Here is a 19,977-nt window from a genome sequence, read left to right on the forward strand (position 1 = left end):
TTGACAAGACTCAAGACAAAGAAGGGAATGATCAAAAATATTTCTACCCATCAGCGGAGGAACAGTATGTGGAATTAATACGTGGTCCAAAACTTCATTAGGGACGTGGCGTAGACCGTTACTGGTCCCCAGGCCAAACTCAATTAGTTGTTCTTGTTTTAAGCTTAAGTTAATAGAAGAAAGCCCCCCCTAGAGGCCAGGGAAGGGTACCTACAACTCAGTGAACTTCCTGAACAACACCGCATGCAGTACTTCCCCTTTAAACTGCGCGTACTGGAAGTCATTATGTCCACGACTGTCCTCACGGATACGCTAAGACAGATGGGTCTTTTGTGAAGTGGTGTGCGCAAACATTTGAGGGGGAACTGTATGTTTATGTATGTGTGTGGCAGGAAACGCTAATCTGTAATTACTACCTAATTAAAGCAGGCCTATCATAAAGGTACAATCACTCGCGGGGTACTTATGGAAACACTGGCAGACACATACAGTACCTCGAAATACACACCTTCATTCCCACAAGCACATGTAGACGCTACTAGACCCACATGTCTCTCCACCTCCCTCCCTCGCTCCCTCCTCCCCCCCGGTCGCGCAGCAGCACATGTTGCTGTGTGTTCATGTCTTTTTGTAGTGCCGTTAATTTCAGCCCACAGGGGAAAAAATAGAGACAGACACTCCTTGGGTATTTGGAGGATCAATCACAACAGCCAGAGATAGTTCTTAATGTCGCTTATGTCCAGTTTATACCAGTAGGCACACTGAGACGGGCTAAGCCTTAGCGTTAGCTTGGTGGAAATTAGCTTGGTGGACATTAACTTTGGTGGATAGGGACGTTCAGGTCGTTTGGAAAAAAAAAAATTGTAATTTACACATTTATACAAATAATACACATATGTAGGCTATACAGTATGTGATGGCTCTTCGTGGGTTCTAATGGCGAGCAGAGAACGCTAGAACCGTAGTAAGGTTTCACAGTTTTCTACGTTAGCCTACATTTCAGGCACTAGAACTTGTAAAAAAATAATAATAAAAAAAAATTATAAATTCACTTTCTACAATTCAGAAGAAGTTGTTCATCAATCAGCATCACCTTAAAAAAAAAAAAAAAAAAAAAAAGAGTATGACAAAAACAACCTCCTAACCCTAGGGCTCTAACAGGCCCAGGGGCTCGGTGGTGGAGAGGGAGGAGGAGGAGAGAGGAGATGTTTTTGTTCTATTTGTCTACTCCCTCCTGTCTGTATTAACATGATGCGCAAACACACAAAAATAAAGTAAATAAAAAAAACACTGACTATCCCGACTTGACCTGACAGAGAGCCAGGCTCGACTCTACTTAAGCTCAGTTGCAGCCGTTCCTGTCTGTGTGAGTAGACAAAGGGAACCTCCTAATGCTAACCAGTCTTATCTGACTCCACTGAGGATGACAACACCACTGACACACAGCTCCAGAAAACAGACGTTATTGACCCACGGTGGCATCGAACCCAGCACCAAACGCAAGGTGCAATTTAGACAATATTTAAAAAAAAAAAAGACAAACACAAAGTCACCTGGATTATCACCTGGTTAGCGTTAAACATTAGCAATACTTCAGTAGGAAAAATACAAATGATAATAATAAGAATATAGTATCATTTAGCAACAGATGCCACAGTAAAAGCCCACGGTCTCATATCACAAGTTGCTGCTTTTATTTTATATTTACTAAGGCGATACATATGTCTTTTTACATTTCTTTTTGAACATTGTTTGTGGTTGTGCTTATTCGTTTGATTTTGTCAGATTTACACAATCGAATGTGACACATTCGACTGTTATAACAACTAATAAACACATTTATTTATGTTATATTAGACTAAAGGAAGTGACAGTTCCGTTTAGGCCCGTGGTCACATATAATAAATCCCAACTTTAAATATTTATTTTTTAGCATTATTTGATGTACGACACTGGACGCATTTTGAGTCATAACCATTTAGCACCAATGTGTAAAAATTTTTTTTTTTTAATTTTTAATAAATATTGACAACATTATTACGTTAATCTAAACTGTCGTGTTTGCTGTGCAAAACATTCGTGTCTTTGTTTTGACAAGTCTGCGGTGGTTCGACTGTGTTGATTAACATTCGCAGTTGTTTACAGGTTAAACAATAGACTGCTGCGTCTCGATCCTTCCTTTGTACGCTGCTTTATGCTGCGTGTCCACTTTCTTATTCTAATACGGATGATAAATAATGATAAATGAGAGGGGGAAAAAATGAAAAAAAAAATGAAATAAATTAAAACAGTTGACTATCGCGGTGATACAGCAGTCAGAATAGGAAATATTAACGTAGCGAACACCTGTTTTTTAACTTTAGGCTGGGACGGGATGTTGAAAAAAATAGGAACTGGCCCTTTAAATGTGCAGCCCTGCTCTATGAGTCCTTACAATAACGACATGGAGGTGGTGAATGTACGGGAATGTACTCACCACCGCGCACACACGCGTGGCGGACATCATCCCGGTGGAACACACGATGATGCTGCGGTCCTGTCTGCCGGAGTTGTCGGCCCGAGGAAGACTTCTCATCTCTAGATGTTTCTCATCCTCCTCACCCTTCTCCTTCCTCCTCCTCCCGAGCCTGCTGGAGGAGAGCGGCTGATGCGGCAGCGTCAGTCTCAGCTGCAGCGTTTCCTCCTGGGCGTTTGGACGGGAACCATCGTGCCTGTCATTACGACAGAGCTCAAAGGGTTGTTGTTTTCTTCTTCTTTCTTTCCGTCTGTGTCCGGGTTCATCAAAGTGCAGCTTTGGATCTCCCTCTGACTCCCACCCTGCCTTCTTTCCAGCTCTGCTGAGCTCGAGGGGGCACAGCCGGGATGACGCAGAGGGTCAGAGGTGGGACTTAGCGACGTGCCTCAGCCAATGGCAGTGGCGCGAAGAGCGGAACACGTGTGTGAGATCCAATCTGTATGCCGAGCCGGACATGGGTGTCTGGCAGGTGCAGGCAGGTGCAATTCCCCCACAGTACCCTGACCACGGGTGGGAGAGACTCAATGGTAACAATAATAATTAAATAATTTAATAATAATAATAATAAGAAGAAGAAAGTTAATTTAATTGGTGCCCAGCACAGGGAGTAACGACATCTAGTGGTGAAGTTATAGTACGTGTTGTCATTGAATGTCCCCCACCACCTCGAAAACGCAGCATGAGTATAATTTTTTAAATATATTATATATATATTTTTTAAAATAATTTCCATGTTTGTCAGTTTATTTATAAATATAAATAAAAATATAAAATTATAATTTAACTTCACATAGTTTTAAATCAAGTTAAATAATAATAAATAAAAAAATGTATTTAATAAATACAAATGTTTTTAATTTATTTAATATTTTTTTAATTATTATTTAAACTAGCGTACGTCAAAAATAAAGCATAGCATATAATACAGTTTTCCTGTGAAACCTGTTCAAGAGCTAATGGTTTACCAGAGTTAACTTTGGGTAAAGTGATACTAAAATAATCAGATTCTGGCTATTCAAATGGATTGCGTTTGAGAGCAATGTAATGGCTAAATTATCATATAATGCACATTTTCATTGTCTGTCTATGTTACGTAAGGGGGAAAAACGAAGAAGCAGGCAGGACACTAAATGCAGCATTCAGGAGCCAACGATCAAGTGAAGGACATTTATTTAAAGTCCAAACTGAAATACATAGAGAACATGGAGAAAAAACTGTACATAAACAGTTCCACAGCTGTTGCGATGACCGTGACCTCCCTGGGAAACATGAAACATGACAACCCAAAAAAAAAAAAACTCTTGCGACCCACCTGAGGGGCGCGACCCAGTCTTTGGGGAAGAGTCTTTGGCCTAAGATGTGATACAATAGATACCAGCCACAATAATAACACCAAATACAGCAGATATTACCTCTTTAATACAGTGTTTCTGAAATATTGTGCTAATAATATTCATTGTCCCACAGTCATTTTTAGAACCTATGGTGTTAAGTAACAGTCAGAGACACATGGCAACAGCCATCTGTTTTGGCTAAGGCTTTTTTTTTTTTCTTTTTTTTTGACTGTGACAGTGAGTGTGGGAATGCCCCTGTCCCGTATGTGTCAGCGGAGCAGACGAGTAGCCCGGAGTCAGCAGCTCAGTTATCAGTTCCCAGCAGTCAAGCTGTCATCTATCTGGTTACCGACCAGGTGTTGAGAGATGCAGGCGAAACACACGCAGGGTTTTGGTCAGGATCAGCCAGGCAGTTAGTAAACAATTTGTACATCCACACAAGCTGGCCTGTGGTTAGTCTGAAATGTTAGTGCAGGTATATGCAGATGATATATGAATGGTGCACCACCTGCCCTGCAGGTGAAAAGAAAAGAAGAAGAGAGGAGAGGAGTCTGTGTCAAAATATTTTTTTCAAAGTTGGGTTGTATATGAAGACATGCAATCTCGACACACACACACACAAAAATCTCTTAAAAATCTTAAACTCCTGACGAGGCATGGGGTTCTTTTTAGAAGATCTTTCAGGCCTGTACACCCATTTATTCTTATACTAAAGTCAACGGTGAACCGTTTACCCTTTAACAGAACGCTGGGATTTTGCTGCCATCTTCTGGACATGTGAAGTGTACGTCAAAAAAATACAAAAAAAAAACTACAAGATGAGATGAAAACTAATCGTATTCTTGAGAAACTACTTCAGTGAACAGCGTACTTTCCTGCATGGGGGTTGTTGTTGTTTGTTTATTATAATTATCATGTCTTTAGTGAAATCAAATCCACACAAACACAAGGGTCAAATCTGAAAAACTGTCATATGTTGTTCATTTTATTCATGTTCAATACCACTTTTTTAAAAACAAAATTCTTACGTTTACATCGTTACGTGACGTGTACATTTTAAATTTGGCCACTAGGCGGACGTGTCGCACAAAAGTTACTTTTCTTTTCTTTTCAGTCCCAACAACTACTAAAAATAAAAATACCTGCTCAGTGCTAAGCAACAATTCAAAAGCAATAACAGTACAACAGTCCGGGAGCTAGACTGTATTAAGTGTTGGGGCAGGTGTGTGTGTGTGTGTGTGGTCAAGGTCATTTGCATACAATTTGTGTTTTTGTTGCTCTGTTGACATTTTTGTTTGAACGGCACACACCAGGATACATTTGGACTCAACTACTTCCGTTTATTGACCACAGGCTTTGCTTTAAATAGTACAGCCCGAGGACAGGTGTCGTTTAATGTTTCTGTTGTAGTTTTGCCAGAACTTTCAGTTAGATTAGTTGGGTCATTTTTTCAAAAAACAGTGTTTCAGGTGTTTCAGATCCTGGTTTGGACTATACACTTGGTCTATATTTCTATTGACAGTAAACTGGGATAAACGACAATGGCAGAAATGACTTTTCTGAATAGAGTGAATCATTGCCTAATCCTACAAATGTAAAATGAATCATAGTTTTATTAAATCATAGCCTCGGGAATGAAGATCTACCGTACCTCACATCTGTGATTCAGATATTTTAGTGTTAGTTATTGTTGTAACACTGGAAATCTGAGCAGGTCAAAAATATTTACACGACATTTTAGGACACGACTCCTGTATTAAAAGGCAGTGGAAAAGGGCTTATTACACTGTATAGAGAGACGAGTATTACATTGGTAGAAATGCGTATCAACAAACTAAACTTTATGAAAAGATAAATACGGAATGTTGTGAAAAATGTAATGCTATTTAACTGTTGCCTTTCTATGGTCGTTCGTACGCAACAGTGGATACTGTACTTCACTGAATGGACCAGTGGGGGAGCGGGGAGGGAGAGAGGAGGGGGACGTCAACAATCCATCAACCCTTTCCTCTCGTGGGACTGAATTCAGCGGGAGTTTGAAGCCTGAATAAGCTGTCTACTTTGCTGTGTTTTGGACAGTGGCGAACGGCAACAACAGCAGCAGCGAAAGCAGCAACATTTCACGCAGTCAAGTCCAAGAAAGGTGGAGACTCCTGGTCAACTTCCTGCACCATAATCTTGCAGCAGCACCCAGAGAGAAGTAGGGAGGCGGGCGCTGCCACTTCTGCTGAGAATGCTCGGCTGAGGACGAATGGATACACGGCGTTATTGACTTATTTACTGGTCGATAATCGACAGCGTACACCCCGTGGACTACTGTACGTGGCTACCTGGCTAGTCGCTAACTAGCGTCGGTGCTGCTGGAAAACACATTCCCAGCGTTCGAGAGTGAGGCGCAGCGAAGGGCAGGAATGGGTGAGTTTTCCATGATGTGGCGTTTGGTTTTGGATTTTGACACGCACCGTCCACTTTCCACCGTTGTGTTTCGCGCTGTTCTGTTGACATAAAGACGGTCAGTCGGGTGGACCGTTAAGGCAGGAGACGGAGTCTCGAGTCGTTCGCACAGCTTTTGACAGTAAGGAGTTAAAGTGAGCCCAGCCACTTAGCTAGCTGGCTGGGCTAGTCAGCTAGCCGTCTTCTCCCCCCTGGATAACGCCACCTCCATCCGCGGAATTGCCTGCAATTCTAGTAAATGTTCACTTGAGACCGTTCAAAGCTGACGTCAGCACCATATTCCAGTACCGAGGAGCTTTATGACAAAGTCGGCTCTTTTAGGTGCCACTGGTTCTTATATCAGGTCCTCGGGCAGGAAACCCTCTGAACCCAAGAGCAAGTTTACTGCTGAGAAAGGTTAACTTCCTCCATTGTTTTGCTGCTGATAGAAGATTAAATGGGTCCATTCACAGCAAGGTGTCGTGACATCGCATTCCTTTCGTAACACTGACAGTTTTCCTGCAACTTTTCACACCCAGTACGAACTCACCTGCCTCCCTGTCTCACACTGGGCCAGAGTGAACCAAGGTTGGTTCCTATTATTGATGAGGACCTGTGGGTTAATGTTACCTCAATATCACAACTTAAAGTTCACTTCTCTGACAGCTGACATTACATATTCTCAACATCCTTGTTTCATGTTCATAACAATACCTATAAAGTAGCAAACGAAACTGCAACTAAGCCTTTCTCCTCACAGGGTTATGAATTGTTTTGAAACCTGATTCACATCTGCAGATAATCGTGAAGTTTTCTCTTTGATTTATTTGCTTTCTTTAAAAACTATACAACACCTGTCCCCCCCCAACCAAAAAAAAAAGCCAGATGGAGCAAAAGCATGACCTGTTTTGCAAAGATAAAGATAGACAGCAGCGGAAGATAAAGTTTTCTGGGGGTTTGTGATTGTCATTAAGCTCTGTGATTCGAAGCCTGTGTGTGTATGTGTCATGAAACCTGCTGACGGCATCTTTCTCGGTACAGTACTGTGTGTGTGGGTTGTATGTGGTAGGACTTGTTCAAGGACCGGGCTATGTTGTAAAACAGGTTTCAACAGCTTTGGTTAGCCCTCATTTGTGTGAAGCTGCAAACGTCTTCTGTCCGAGAACTGCTGGGAAAAACTGCAGAAAGGTTGTTTCTGCTTTAACTAACTGGTCTGTTTCCGATCTTTTATCAGAAGGCCCGTAAGGACAGTCCTTCCACTAAAAGTTTCTTCTTTTTAAGTATGGATTGCGTAATAGTAAATAGTCAGTAACCATGCAATGCGGGACATGTTCAGAAAACAAACTAGGTTGGGTGAATTTTTATTTACGCAAACACGGCCATCAAATGATTGGACCAATCCGCTTGAGCTACACCTCCAGTCTGTTGAGCATTTATTGTCACCGTTATTGTTAGTGTGCCATGGTTCAGTTGCTCGCGGCTTCTCTTCGCTGCTGTGTTTGAACATGTCCAGGCTCTGTGTGAGAGCCCCCCCACCCCCACCCCACCCACCCAGCCTTCCCCTCGGAGTGTCTGCTTTCCCTTCACCTTAGTCTGAGTAGCCTGCTCCAGGGTTGCTAAGTTAAAGTCACAAACCACCCTGGCAATGCTGCGAGTTACTCCGGACCCTGTGTCTTTATTTCAAATGTCAGGTAATATCGAGTGGAAATGAGGACAGGGTGAGTCAAGAAGGGAGATTGAATGTCATTGCTGAAAAGTATCTGCCTGAATTTGTATTAGGACGTTTTATTACATGTGCACCTACATACACCCAGGTCACTTACACTACCAAATTCCTGACTTAACTGTGTAATTCCCCGGCTATTCTTTTAGACTCCACGGTTGGCAGAAGTCCACTGGAGTTTATGGTTATGTGAAACACTGAGTAAATGATTCAAACTTAAATTCTCACCGGATTCTCCTACTGTAGGACAATTAAAGAGAAAAAAAAATCAAGATTCATTTTGATTTGACTTTTGACCCCACTGACATTTGGAACCACTGACCACTGACATGTTGCTAAATCTGATCAATACAACAAGACATTTACACTGTCATGCTGAAGTCACCTTTTTCTATTCTTATAGACAGGCCATAGGCCCAGGAGTTTAAAGGTGTGGGTTTGAAAGGTTTTGGTCAATTATTAGCTGATAATGTGTTTATTTTTATCAGCTCAATGATGTTATTTAGCCAGATAATTCCCCGATTTCATCAAGTCTCACTGCACTCTTTATATTAAGCAACAGAGCCATTAGCACGTGGACTGGAAACAGTGTGATAAGGCTAAAACATATCTTTGTCGGACTCAGTGTAGTGATGGATGGCATCATCTCTAAATATATGTATATGTATGTATATACTTAAGGCTAACAATTAAACAATTATTTTAAAAGTTAAATCAGTCGTAGAGGCGGCAAGAACAGCTAGCGCAGAGGCTAAAAGCTCGAAACTGATTGTCACTTGTACGGCAGAGTAATTTTCCTTTTAAATTTATGATTACACACTGATACTGTCATAGCAGGGCGCATCAGTACGAGTATCGTAAAAACCCAGCAGTACAAAACCCTTCCACTCACAGCATAAAATTACAGTTTGCTAAGTGCGTGCTGGACCATAATCTTTTATTTCAATTGCGTGTGTTTTTAGGTAATAAGTCACAGATACAGTAGTTGCATATTTGGCAATATTATGCCTTTGATTGACACCTAGGTAACCTTTTGTATGTGAAAACTCACAATCAAGTAAACTAAGACTGTAGGCTCTGTAATTTGTGAATCGGGACTAGTCTATTACAAGGAATGATTAACTCAAGTAGAGCTTCCAGGTGTGTGTAGATTTTGGCATGGCTTTGCTTAAATTACACACTTGTCTTGACAGTAAAGAGAAACGGACAAATCCATGCGTTCATCTCGATAAACGACACCTTTCTCTGAATGATTCCCTGTTAGCTCTCTGCTATCAGCTATCTCTCAGAGAAGGAATGCAGTTATGAGTTTCCCACTTATTGTGTTTATGACTTTGAGGGAGGGAAGCGCAAACGGCAGACTGATTTAACAGTCCTGCCTGGCAGTCAACACGTCTGCATGGCCTTCAGTATTCCCCGTTTCTCTTTCTTCCTTCCTTCCTTGCTTCCTCCCCTAGAACTCTCTCCCCCCCCTGCCCCCCAAACATCCTCTTCTTGGCACTAGCTTTTATTGTGCAAAGCTGTACCTGGAAGTATTGTCTTAGACCTGGATTACATACTCCAACAATGATATTTGTCCTGCTCTTCTTTAATATTGTAATTGCAGTGAAAGTAAAAATATATTGTTCCACGCAAGAAGCACTGCCAAGAGTGAAATAAAACATAATGAAAGGAAGCCGCATGTTTGATTATAGAAACAATGGCCTTACTTAACCGATCGTTCACTATTGGTCACGATACAATGCAGTTATTTGCCATTGTTGGATACAAGTGTTTCTTACAGGATGGCATCCAAAATGTAACAATAGTTAAGACATGTATTTGCATTTGTTTTTCTGGCCAATAGTGATTTTCTATTTTTCTTTTTCTTTTTCTTTTTTCTTAAGCGGGCCTTTGACTGACCAGAAGTGACGGCATATTACTACATTTTACTCCTACATGATGAAACATTTCCCACAAACTGCACTGCACAGTTTCTCTCCTTAGTTCAACATCTTTCAAAAGTCTGGTCTGAAATGAGGTACTACTAGAAATAGGTTCCTGTGCACCAAACCGAGTTTGTGCGAAACGTCTGCATAGTCTGTGTCTGTCCACAAACGAATTTCTAATTTTTTTTTATGCTAAGTGTGCATGTTTAGCTGGATGTATTTTAAGCATGGACTTCCGAACACTTCATGGTAGCGCCAACAATGTTTACCATACTTTTTTAAATGTTAGAAAAAGCTAGCTTAGAGCTTTCTTGGCCCGCTGTAAGTTACTCACAAGCTAAAATCATTTCAACTTGTGAGTCTGAGCTTCCTTCACAGAACCTATGCACGAAATGATCAGCTGCAAAACAGAACAACAGTACATGTGCTGGTTGGTCAACTGGTACATCTCTACAAGCTAGCTAACTAATATCTGTTTACGTTTCATTGTCTTTTCTCTCTCCATTAATGTGGTAATCCAGTTTTTCCAAATGGACCTAGTAATACAGGTCCATTGTAAAAAAAACAACACCACATGATTAGGATCATGGGACATTTGCTCTCACTGACTCGTATCTTTCATTTATTGGACCTGGTTAAAATAAATCTCTATCCTGGCTGGATGTGATGTTTCTGCTATCTTGGGAATTCTGTGGCTGGGGAAATGTTTGACTTGTTCCTTTTTGACTGTGAAATGTGAGTTTTGGTACACAACTCAACTTAGATATTTTAAATGGTATCAGAAGAAATGATGTGACTAGGACATAATTAATACCTTGTAATGGAATGTTTTCTCAACTTGTGAGCAGAAATGTATCCATAGAAAGAACTCTGCTGTTGACTAAATCGTGGAGAAATCTTCAACCAGAATCTCAGTCAAACTGTCTCCCCAGTTTTTGATCATCCCACTCATCCCCGTACTTGCCCTTGTGCTTCTTTGAGCTGCTGCAAATATGCCAGGAATCCCCAGCCACCACTTCTTAAGGCCTAGGTGTTTTCGATGCCACACTTTTAACAAGAACAAATGGAGACATTGCCCTGCGTTCTTGAATGTTCAGAGCCTGTATGGACACTTGTGATTTAACTTAAATCCAGTGGCTTTGAGGACGTTTGGGTGGATCGTCGCCACGATGTTTCACAAAGGTCAACCACGAACTTATCAAGTGAAAAATGCAAAGCGATCAATGACAAAAGTTTGGTGCGAGTGGGTATTTCTCTATGACTAGGTGAAAGCAGTGGAGTTTAATCGGTGTTTTGGAAAATCTACTAGACTTTTTGGCAATAGCTGTATTGACTATTTTTATGCATGTAAAATCAATCGATGTAAAATGTAATCAAGGTTTTTGTTTCAAGAACAGTGCTTCGAAAAAGAATCATGAATTTTGCACTACCAACACTACGTTATGATACTATGTTGTTTACTGATCGGAAATGAGTAAAAATATCCAAAGCTAAAATAACTTTCTTCCTCTTTCTTATTTGTTCCTGTTCTCAATTCAATTCAACTTTTTCTTTTTCTTTTGTCAGTGATGGACCCAAAGCCAAACAATTCAGATATCGCAGTGTATTAAATCTGTTTTAACTTTGTTTCAAATGATTTTTTTAAATTTTTGTCGTGTCCCGTCTTCGGACAAATCTTAATGTACCTCAGTTACCTTGCAACACCGGTGTGTGTAAGCTGCGAAAGAAGTAGAAAGAAAAGCCCAATGGCTGAACTGGTGACCTTCACTTTGAAGGGCAGTAGGCTCAGCACTGCTCTGCTGTGTGTCCTCCGCCCTTGGCAGGACGGAGTTTATTGTAGTGTTTCCTCAGATGACCCACTTGAAAAATATCCAAAATGCTGATTCACTTCCATTTTATGCAGGCTACGGAAACATGTATGCCAGCTTCCTGCTTTGCATACGGGCCAGTGTGTTCAGCTTCTTACAAGCTAATGTATTCTCTCACAGTGTGTGTGTGTGTGAGTGTGATGTTTTTGAATATTATGATGCACAGTAGCTACTAGGTCAGACATGGGCAAACTAAGGCCCGGGGGCCGGATGCGGCCCGTTCAGCTTTTTTAATCCAGCCCGCCAAACTTGCCCAAATGATATAATTTATTTATATTATCATTATACCTTTGCCTTTTCCCTGCAATGCCCACATTTCTCCAATAGATGGTGTATAAAATGATAAAACCATTTTAGCGTGTTAGCCTTTATGCATGACTTTTACATGTCATTTATTTTTTTACATTGTTGTGTAAATTGTATTCTTAAATTAAGCTCAATCTACGGGGTGTACTGTTGTTGGTTTTTTTTTTTTTTTTTTTTTTGTTGCTGTGTTGCTTTACTCTAGTACTTCCATTAAGAGAAGACTCCCCTGCCCTTTAGGGTATTGAAACTATTAATGTAGAAATTCCCCTACTGTTGCTGACTGACAGGAAGTGTGCTCCAGCTAGGTACACACACATACACACAATCACACACCACCTGTATACTGACTGATCTGGTTGTGTTCAATCTATGTGGAAAGGTATTTCCTCCTAGGAAGAAACTGGTTGGACTTTGTCCAATGTCCCCTCCTACTGGTATTTACCAGTTCTGTCTGTCAATAATGATTGGTTAACAAGGGCTTTGCAGACATATAATATACATAATGTATAGTAAGTTGATGGATTTTTTTTAAACCTCAATGATAAACATTATAGGTTCAAAAGTATATTTTATAATTGCAAAAATATTTATAGGAAGCACTAAATTAATCACAACCTGTAATTGAACAGATATTGATTTTTAATCCTAAATTATTCTTAATATAGATTACTTAAATCGTTCGTACAGTCACATTTCTTATTCAGAATTTAAAAAAAAACCTAAATCCAAAAATTTGAAATGATCGTTTTGTACGCTCAGAAAAAAAAAAAAAAAAAATCACATTTCACTGGCCTGTAATCATGGAGTATTTTTAGTGGAGCTGCAGAGATCCAATGTATGGTTAAGGAAAGTATATATATATATGTGTGTGTGTGTGTGTGTAGTTCTGATTTAGTTGATACTGATACGATGGGGCAGTCGTCTTCAGCTGGGAGTGTTTGTGCGGTTGCACATACGCCGTAGTCTGCGTGGCTGCACTAAACTCCCTGTGTTCCTCATCCAGTCATCTGGAAGTTGAGTACTTTTTTCCTCTGTGCTGCATTTGCTCAGCAGCGTATGATTTTTTTTTTTTTTTTTTTCCCCTGTCACTGTTCCCTTTTGTTTACTACAGCTGAGCTGACGCTATCTCTCCCTGTGGTTACTTGGACAGATAGTGTTAAATTACTGTCTGGGCCCTTGGCTGTGTTGTTTATTTGTGTATGCCTGGCTTTAGTGGTTACGGGTTTTTTTTTTTTTTTCCCTGCCCTATCTATCTAAACCGCGTGTCGAGCATAAGGCCCCTGGACCAGATTCAGTCCGTCGGGTCATTTTAAGTGGCCTGTGGGACTACCATGTTTTTTTTTTTTTCCTCACAATGTTACCGTCTCTCAATGGTTATATATTTTATGTGCGCCTCCTGCAGGGCAGCGTGCGGTCTTTCCTCACTTCATTCACTTCTATCCTTCGCCGCCCACTACAGTACGTTGTACGTAGTCATTTTGTCCAATAAAATGTGTTGACTTTTGCCTTGACGAAATGTTAACCAAACAACTTCTGCCTGTTCGCTGTGTTTTGCGGTGAATTGTATTGACAAAACAATTACGCGGTCATATTGAGAGGCCTTAAATATGGCTTTTAAAAGTTTGAAATATTTCATTTTGTATAGATTCCTTATGCTGATAATTAAAATATATATATATATGTTTAAAACACAGATTCATTTCGGATTGGTTAAATTTACACGCTATTTATTGCTGACCTTATTGTCGATGCGGCCCTCATTAAAAATAGAACCGGGTATCATCAGATTTAAAAGTAGACTTAGACTCGTGGTGTCTCCAAATGAGCCGGAGTGCTTTTTTTAAAACATCAGCAATGTTAAACATTTTCATCAGACTTGCAGACTTGTCAGGACATGTCAGTCATGAGAATTTACTTTTGGGTATCACAAACAATCTATTCTTATCGCACTGTTGTGCACAGAGGGCCAGTCTAGGCACACGCCTTATAATAATAATAATACTTGTTACTATTATTACAACATGTTTTTAATGGTGTTTTTCCTGCCCTTATTCTTCCATCCACATTCCAAATATTGACTGGTCCATTTTTGTTTGTCGCCTTTTCACGTGTTCAACAACTTGTCTATGTTTTTCTAAAGAATACCCGCCCAAGTCTAGCACCAGTTTAGCTTAGCGTGTTGTAATCGTCACACATTTCTTCATCAACCTCACCCACAATAATGATAAAAATCGACGGAAACCCGTCAATGTTAGCAATTCTTTTGTCTAAGCCAGGCGTGGGCAAACTTTCTGACTCGCGGGAACTAAGATAAATGACATGTAAAAGTCATGCATAAAAGCTAATACGCTAAAATGTTTTTAAAATTTTCTAAACCACCTATTGGGTAAACATGGGTATTGCAAGGAAAAGGCAGAAGTATAATGATAAGATACATAAATTATATCATCTGGAAACGTTCGGCGGGCCGGATTAAAAAGATGAACGGGCCGCATCCGGCCCCCGGGCCTTAGTTTGCGCATGCCTGGTCTAAGCAGACCGACGTGCTTTAAAATATGACGAGAGCTCATTCGGTTCCGCGTGACGCGTCATTCCAAATGTTTTTGTTTTGACTGTTTCATAGGAGGCCAGCCTGAGTTGCAGTAATGAGCCGCACCACACGGTCAAATACCTTGCCCCGAGTTAGCTCTCCGCGGCCCACTTATTTTTAGAGGCTGCTCAACCTGCTGCACTGGAAGCAGTCTGGCTGCTTCTTACGTATTGTTCTTTCCATTCTTACTTTTAAATTACCGGTGACAACATTATTTCCTCTGACAAGCCTTCTTTTTTTTTTTCTTTTTTTTTTCCCCCAGTGCCGCACAAAAAACAACAACAGCTTAGCGTTAAAAACCATGTTATTTTTACTGTGGCTTTACGGCAACGCAAAGTAGCTGGAATTATTTTAATAGAAGTCAGTTCAGTTTAGTTTGCATCTCCATCCAGGCAGGGAGCGTTTCCGTGCGGAGGTTTTACATTTGGCAGTGTGGACATTTCTAATGGACTTTGTTCCGGGTTCCTCCCTCAAAACAAAAACATCCTGGTGGTTCGTAAGCGGAACTGCCAGTCAGCTGGCTGTCATAAACTGGTCACCTATCTAGGGTTTACCCAACCTTTCACCCAGTCAGAGCTGAATGGATGGTTTCAAACAAATATGAACTGATGCGTTACCCTACTGTTTCATTGGTTTCACTAGAGTAGCAGCACAGGAGGAATGTATGACCCAACGTCAGGCCTAATCTAACAGAGCAAATCACAGTAAACTTTAGTCTTGTTTAGCATTTTGCTAATTTCTTTTCTTTTTTTTCTTTTCGTTTACCTCCCCCATCCCAAACCTTTTCTTCCTGTTCTTTTACTGTTTCGTTTCCTAACCTTTCGCTCCCTCCCTACTTACTTTTTTTCCTAAACCCTTATTTTCCCCCTTCTGTTCTTTGCTCCTTGGTCTTGAGTAGAGGTCGTGGTGGAGTACGAATATGAGGCTGCCCACGAGGACGAGCTGACCCTGCGAATAGGGGACATCATCAAGAATGTGCGGTATATTGAGGAGGAGGGCTGGATGGAGGGTGACCTTAACGGGAGAAGGGGTCTTTTCCCTGACAACTTTGTGAAGGTGAGAAAAAATGTCTAGTTCATGTGGACGCTGCATCACAGTTTTGCTGAACCACGTCAGGTAAAAGAGCCCTGTGCCTGTTTAGTTAAACACCACGCTGATATACTCGCAGGAAATGAAGAAAGCCACACACAAAGATCTCGGATTGTATTTTTTTTATAGCCATCTACTGCTCCCTAGTGGAAATATATTATATATATAAAAACATATCACCAGGGCATTTAAGGTTATTGTTTCCTTGTAAATATACATAAAATATATAATCTTTATATGTAATATATTTGACATAACATATATAAAATAGAGTCACAATGACACCTTAATGAGTCATTTATCGCAAACGTTCCCAACTTTTTCAAACATTGAGACATGAGACATGTTCACTGTGAACTAATGAAATCCATTAGTTCATAGGAACACGCCGTAACGCTAGCATACCTTTTTGCATTCCTATTAGCTCAGTTCTATTCACTCTGGCTGCATGCAGTGTCTGCTGCTAAAAAAGTGATGCAAGAGGGTTTATTAGCTGGGCGTGCTGTGGTATTCTTGTGGTTTTGAGATTTCAAGGTTGCCAGGAATCTTATAGCCTTACCTATGATTTTTTTTTTAAGTCAATCATCACCCGACAGCCCAGCTATCGAGGGCAGCCCCCGGTCCTTACGGTTCAGGCCAGCGGCGTAAATCGTGGTCGTGTTAGGCTCGCTTTTTGGCGTTAATAAATAGTATTGATAATTAATAAATATATAATAAAAAAAGTCCAACGTAGAACACACGTTCTGTAAAGAGCCAACCCAGTGCTTTCTTTAACCCTTTCCATTGACATGTGTAGTGACGGATCGGTAATCTGCTAAGCAGCCTGGCCCAGTCACTGAGCTGGGGATAGTTAATCCTCTAAGGAGCCTGCTGCCTGTTGAACTTTGGCCCCTTAGTGCCGTCTAGTCATTTCAAATGTCGTGGTCTTATCGTTCTTCTGTGCCTTTTAATTTGTGTGACACGAACACGCTGCCACGGTAAGGAATCAAGGCGCTTCTTAGAGTTTTACAAACCGGTATTAATATTTTGAAATGTCTTTAATGAGATATTTGTGGATGGATGAAAATGTTTATACGTTTGATGGGGTTTTTTTTTGCCTTTCGGTGGCTGTTTATTTCACTTGTTGTAGAATCGAGATAAAATAAAAGACAAAAAAATAATTCTGGTGCCATCCTATGGTTTGTCCAGCAGATTGCAGTGTAGCTCCTTTTAGCCAGTTCTGTTTACATGTGAGTGGCGGTTGAACACAATTGAACCGTCTGACTCTAACTAAGTACTGAGAAATGAAACAGAATTTAAAGGGTTTCGTAGTCTTTATCAGACTTTATATTTACTTGTAAATATACAGTTCACAAGTTACAAGTAACTAAGTATTTTTTTCAAAATATATATTATATTACATTTGTATTACTGTTAGGGGACTTTCTTTAATTAATATTGAAAAATTAAAAATTGAAAAAAAACAAAAAACTTTAGAGGTAAAGACTGTCCCAATTACACATTACAGTGACTTAGTGTTTCCTTATCTCCGCTGTTCCTGCCCTGCTACATCTGTCACCTGACTTAAGTGAGTCATCGAGAGCGGTTTGTATGTACACACACATTAACAGAGGCACAGCCAGGAAAGAAAGCGATGCAGGTGACGTCCAAATGTTATGCATACTTTTGATGTGTAGTGTGTTATTAATTTCAAAATGCATTTCACTTTGTTTGAGTGTGGAACAAGCTGTGAGGATATTGACAACACAGTGACAAAGTGGCAGGGCGTGCCATCACCACTGTCCCCAGTTCGTACGAAATGCCGACGGTGCGATTTTGACGTCCGTATAAAGCTGACTTCAGCAGAGATAGTCAATGTGTTAATCCAATTAAACCTTACGAGGTGTTAAACTCGTGGGCTATAAAAAAAAAAAAATTAAAAAAAAAATCAGAAGTTTTGTATTATTATAAACAGATCGCAGCCCAGCCAGTTGAGACACTTGGACACGGGATTTTTAACATTTACATTTAAACCTTTTCAGCTCAAAATACTACAAGGGTGATCGTTTTGATTTTGGCGGGAGCAATTTGTAGACATGTTAATGACGTTTTGACCCCCGAATTATAGATATTTGTTCACGAGTACACAAATGTAGTGTGATGAGCTCTATTCAATTTTTTTAATCTACTAGGATGACAAAAGTCATATATATATATATACATATATATGTATATATATGACTTTTGATATATATAGAGCTAGAAAATAATGTACATATATATACATACTGTATATTTATATATTGTTTCCTTTCTGTTATTGCAATTTAATTAACACCCCAATGGTTGACAACAATGTGTAAAAAAAAAAAAAAAAAAAAAACCTGATACCTGAACACCGACTTAACACCTTTTTTTAACACCATCATCTGAAAATCAACACAAATAGATCCACCTCTTCACTTACGCGCACACGCTGCCTTCAAATCACCGTCAGCCAATTGTAAACATCTCTGCCGTGGCTAGCTCTGGATTTAATCAGACCTTATTTCAATATAATTACCGCATGGTAACGTTTGAACAGCAAGTCTGGCTATGAATATAAGTGTTCCGATGCACTTAACAATTCCATTCAAACACAACCAAAAATAATGGCGGTCATTCACCTTGGCTAGACCTCTGTTGATTTCTTATATATGTATCAAGGAGACCAACGGCTCCTTAAAACAGATTCCCAGACATTTTTTCTGGGGACCTATATTTTAGTCACCAACCTTCGTGACCCAAGTCAATAGACATTATTTGTAAAATCTTGGGAAACATGATGCAAGACGACCCCAAAAAACCCCCTCTTGCGACCCATCTGAGGGACGCGACCCGCATGGACCCATGAAATGTCAAAAGTACATCTGCATATTTACATGAGTATTCAACAAAACTTTCTTATGATTTTAACCCCCCCAAAAATGTAATACCCAAGGACACCGAGTACACAGTGTTTGTTTTGTCTAGACTTCAAAATGGAGAAAACAAAGACTGAAAAGACGTTAAAGGAAGCTAGAAGTAGATGTTGTGTTTGTTTAACGTAACATAACAAATCAAAACATAACGTATACAACAATTACGCACAATAATCCAAAGTCAGATACCCGCTATCGTTGCTAATGCGCACATCGCACAAAGTTAAATGGAGCGTTTGGGTTAAGATATCGGATCAGTTCGATCCTGAAAGATGTTCGATTCCTAAAATTTGGACCAATATCGGATCAGTATCGAACGTTAGCATCGGATGGAGCCATCCCTAACTTAAACCGTAAATTGGCAGGTTTGCCTCCATTTTTCAATAGTCCACTGACTCTTCACTGACTGGTGATTCTTACCTTCGTAGGAGCTGAAGAAGGAACCCAAAGAGGTCAAAGAGGTCAAAGAGACAAAGAGCGAGACCAAGGAGGAGAGCTCTCAGCCTCAGAGGAGAGAGAAGAGCGCTGGCAACGTGGCCAACCTGGTTCAGAGGATGAGCACTATAGGCATCCCCACCTGTGGCTTCCTGCCTCAGCCACCGGCTGCTGCAAAGAGTACGATGCTTTGTTTGTCTTTATGAAACTGCACTTTAAAAAAAAAAAAAAATCTTTTATCTGTATCTTTTTAGTCAGGGTTCTTCCAAGTCAAGTTATTTGTGTGGCACCTTGTGTTGCACAAAACACATTTGCCTCTAAGGATAATCCATCAAAATCTATAGAGGATTTTTAAAATTTAGAATTTACCTTACTTCTTTATTAGGCTTTAATACATTCTTCACAAACGTCTATAATTATTTAACTCAAATGAAAAATGCGAAACTACATTTGTAGTACAGTAATACCTTGAGATACGAGCGTAATCCGTTCCAGGATCGAGCCCGTAAATCGAGGTGCTCGTTTCTCAAATCATTTTTTTTCCCATCAGAAATAACAGAAAAAATGAATCCGTTATAGTACGGTCTATAAAGATTCCTGTGATATAAAATAAAATGTGGTTTTAATTATGGGTTCTTGCCTTCGAGACAGAAGATACAGTAGCGGCTAATGGCGTAGTACGACGGAGGGATATAAGGGAGAGAGGAGAGTTGGCCCGTACGTAGACACTTGATTCCGCAGCGTACCTTACACGTACACTACGTAATTTACGTAAACTTAGAATGAACTTAACTTACGTTTTTTTTTTTTTTTTTTT

General features: G+C 40.1%; 1 protein-coding gene across 1 annotated transcript in view; it reads left to right on the forward strand.

Moving 5' to 3' along the window:
- Positions 1 to 5,740: 5,740 nt before the first annotated feature.
- cd2ap (CD2-associated protein) overlaps positions 5,741 to 19,977 on the forward strand; it is a 40,235-nt gene continuing 25,998 nt past the window's right edge. Inside the window, exons 1-3 of the mRNA XM_025053674.1 lie at positions 5,741 to 6,264; positions 15,596 to 15,753; positions 19,154 to 19,363. Coding sequence (XP_024909442.1) covers positions 6,261 to 6,264; positions 15,596 to 15,753; positions 19,154 to 19,363 — 372 coding nt within the window. The 5' untranslated portion in view covers positions 5,741 to 6,260. The remainder of the gene's footprint in view (positions 6,265 to 15,595; positions 15,754 to 19,153; positions 19,364 to 19,977) is intronic.

Source organism: Cynoglossus semilaevis, unplaced genomic scaffold (assembly GCF_000523025.1).
Source record: "Cynoglossus semilaevis isolate Cse_v1.0 unplaced genomic scaffold, Cse_v1.0 scaffold476, whole genome shotgun sequence".
Taxonomy (NCBI): domain Eukaryota; kingdom Metazoa; phylum Chordata; class Actinopteri; order Pleuronectiformes; family Cynoglossidae; genus Cynoglossus; species Cynoglossus semilaevis.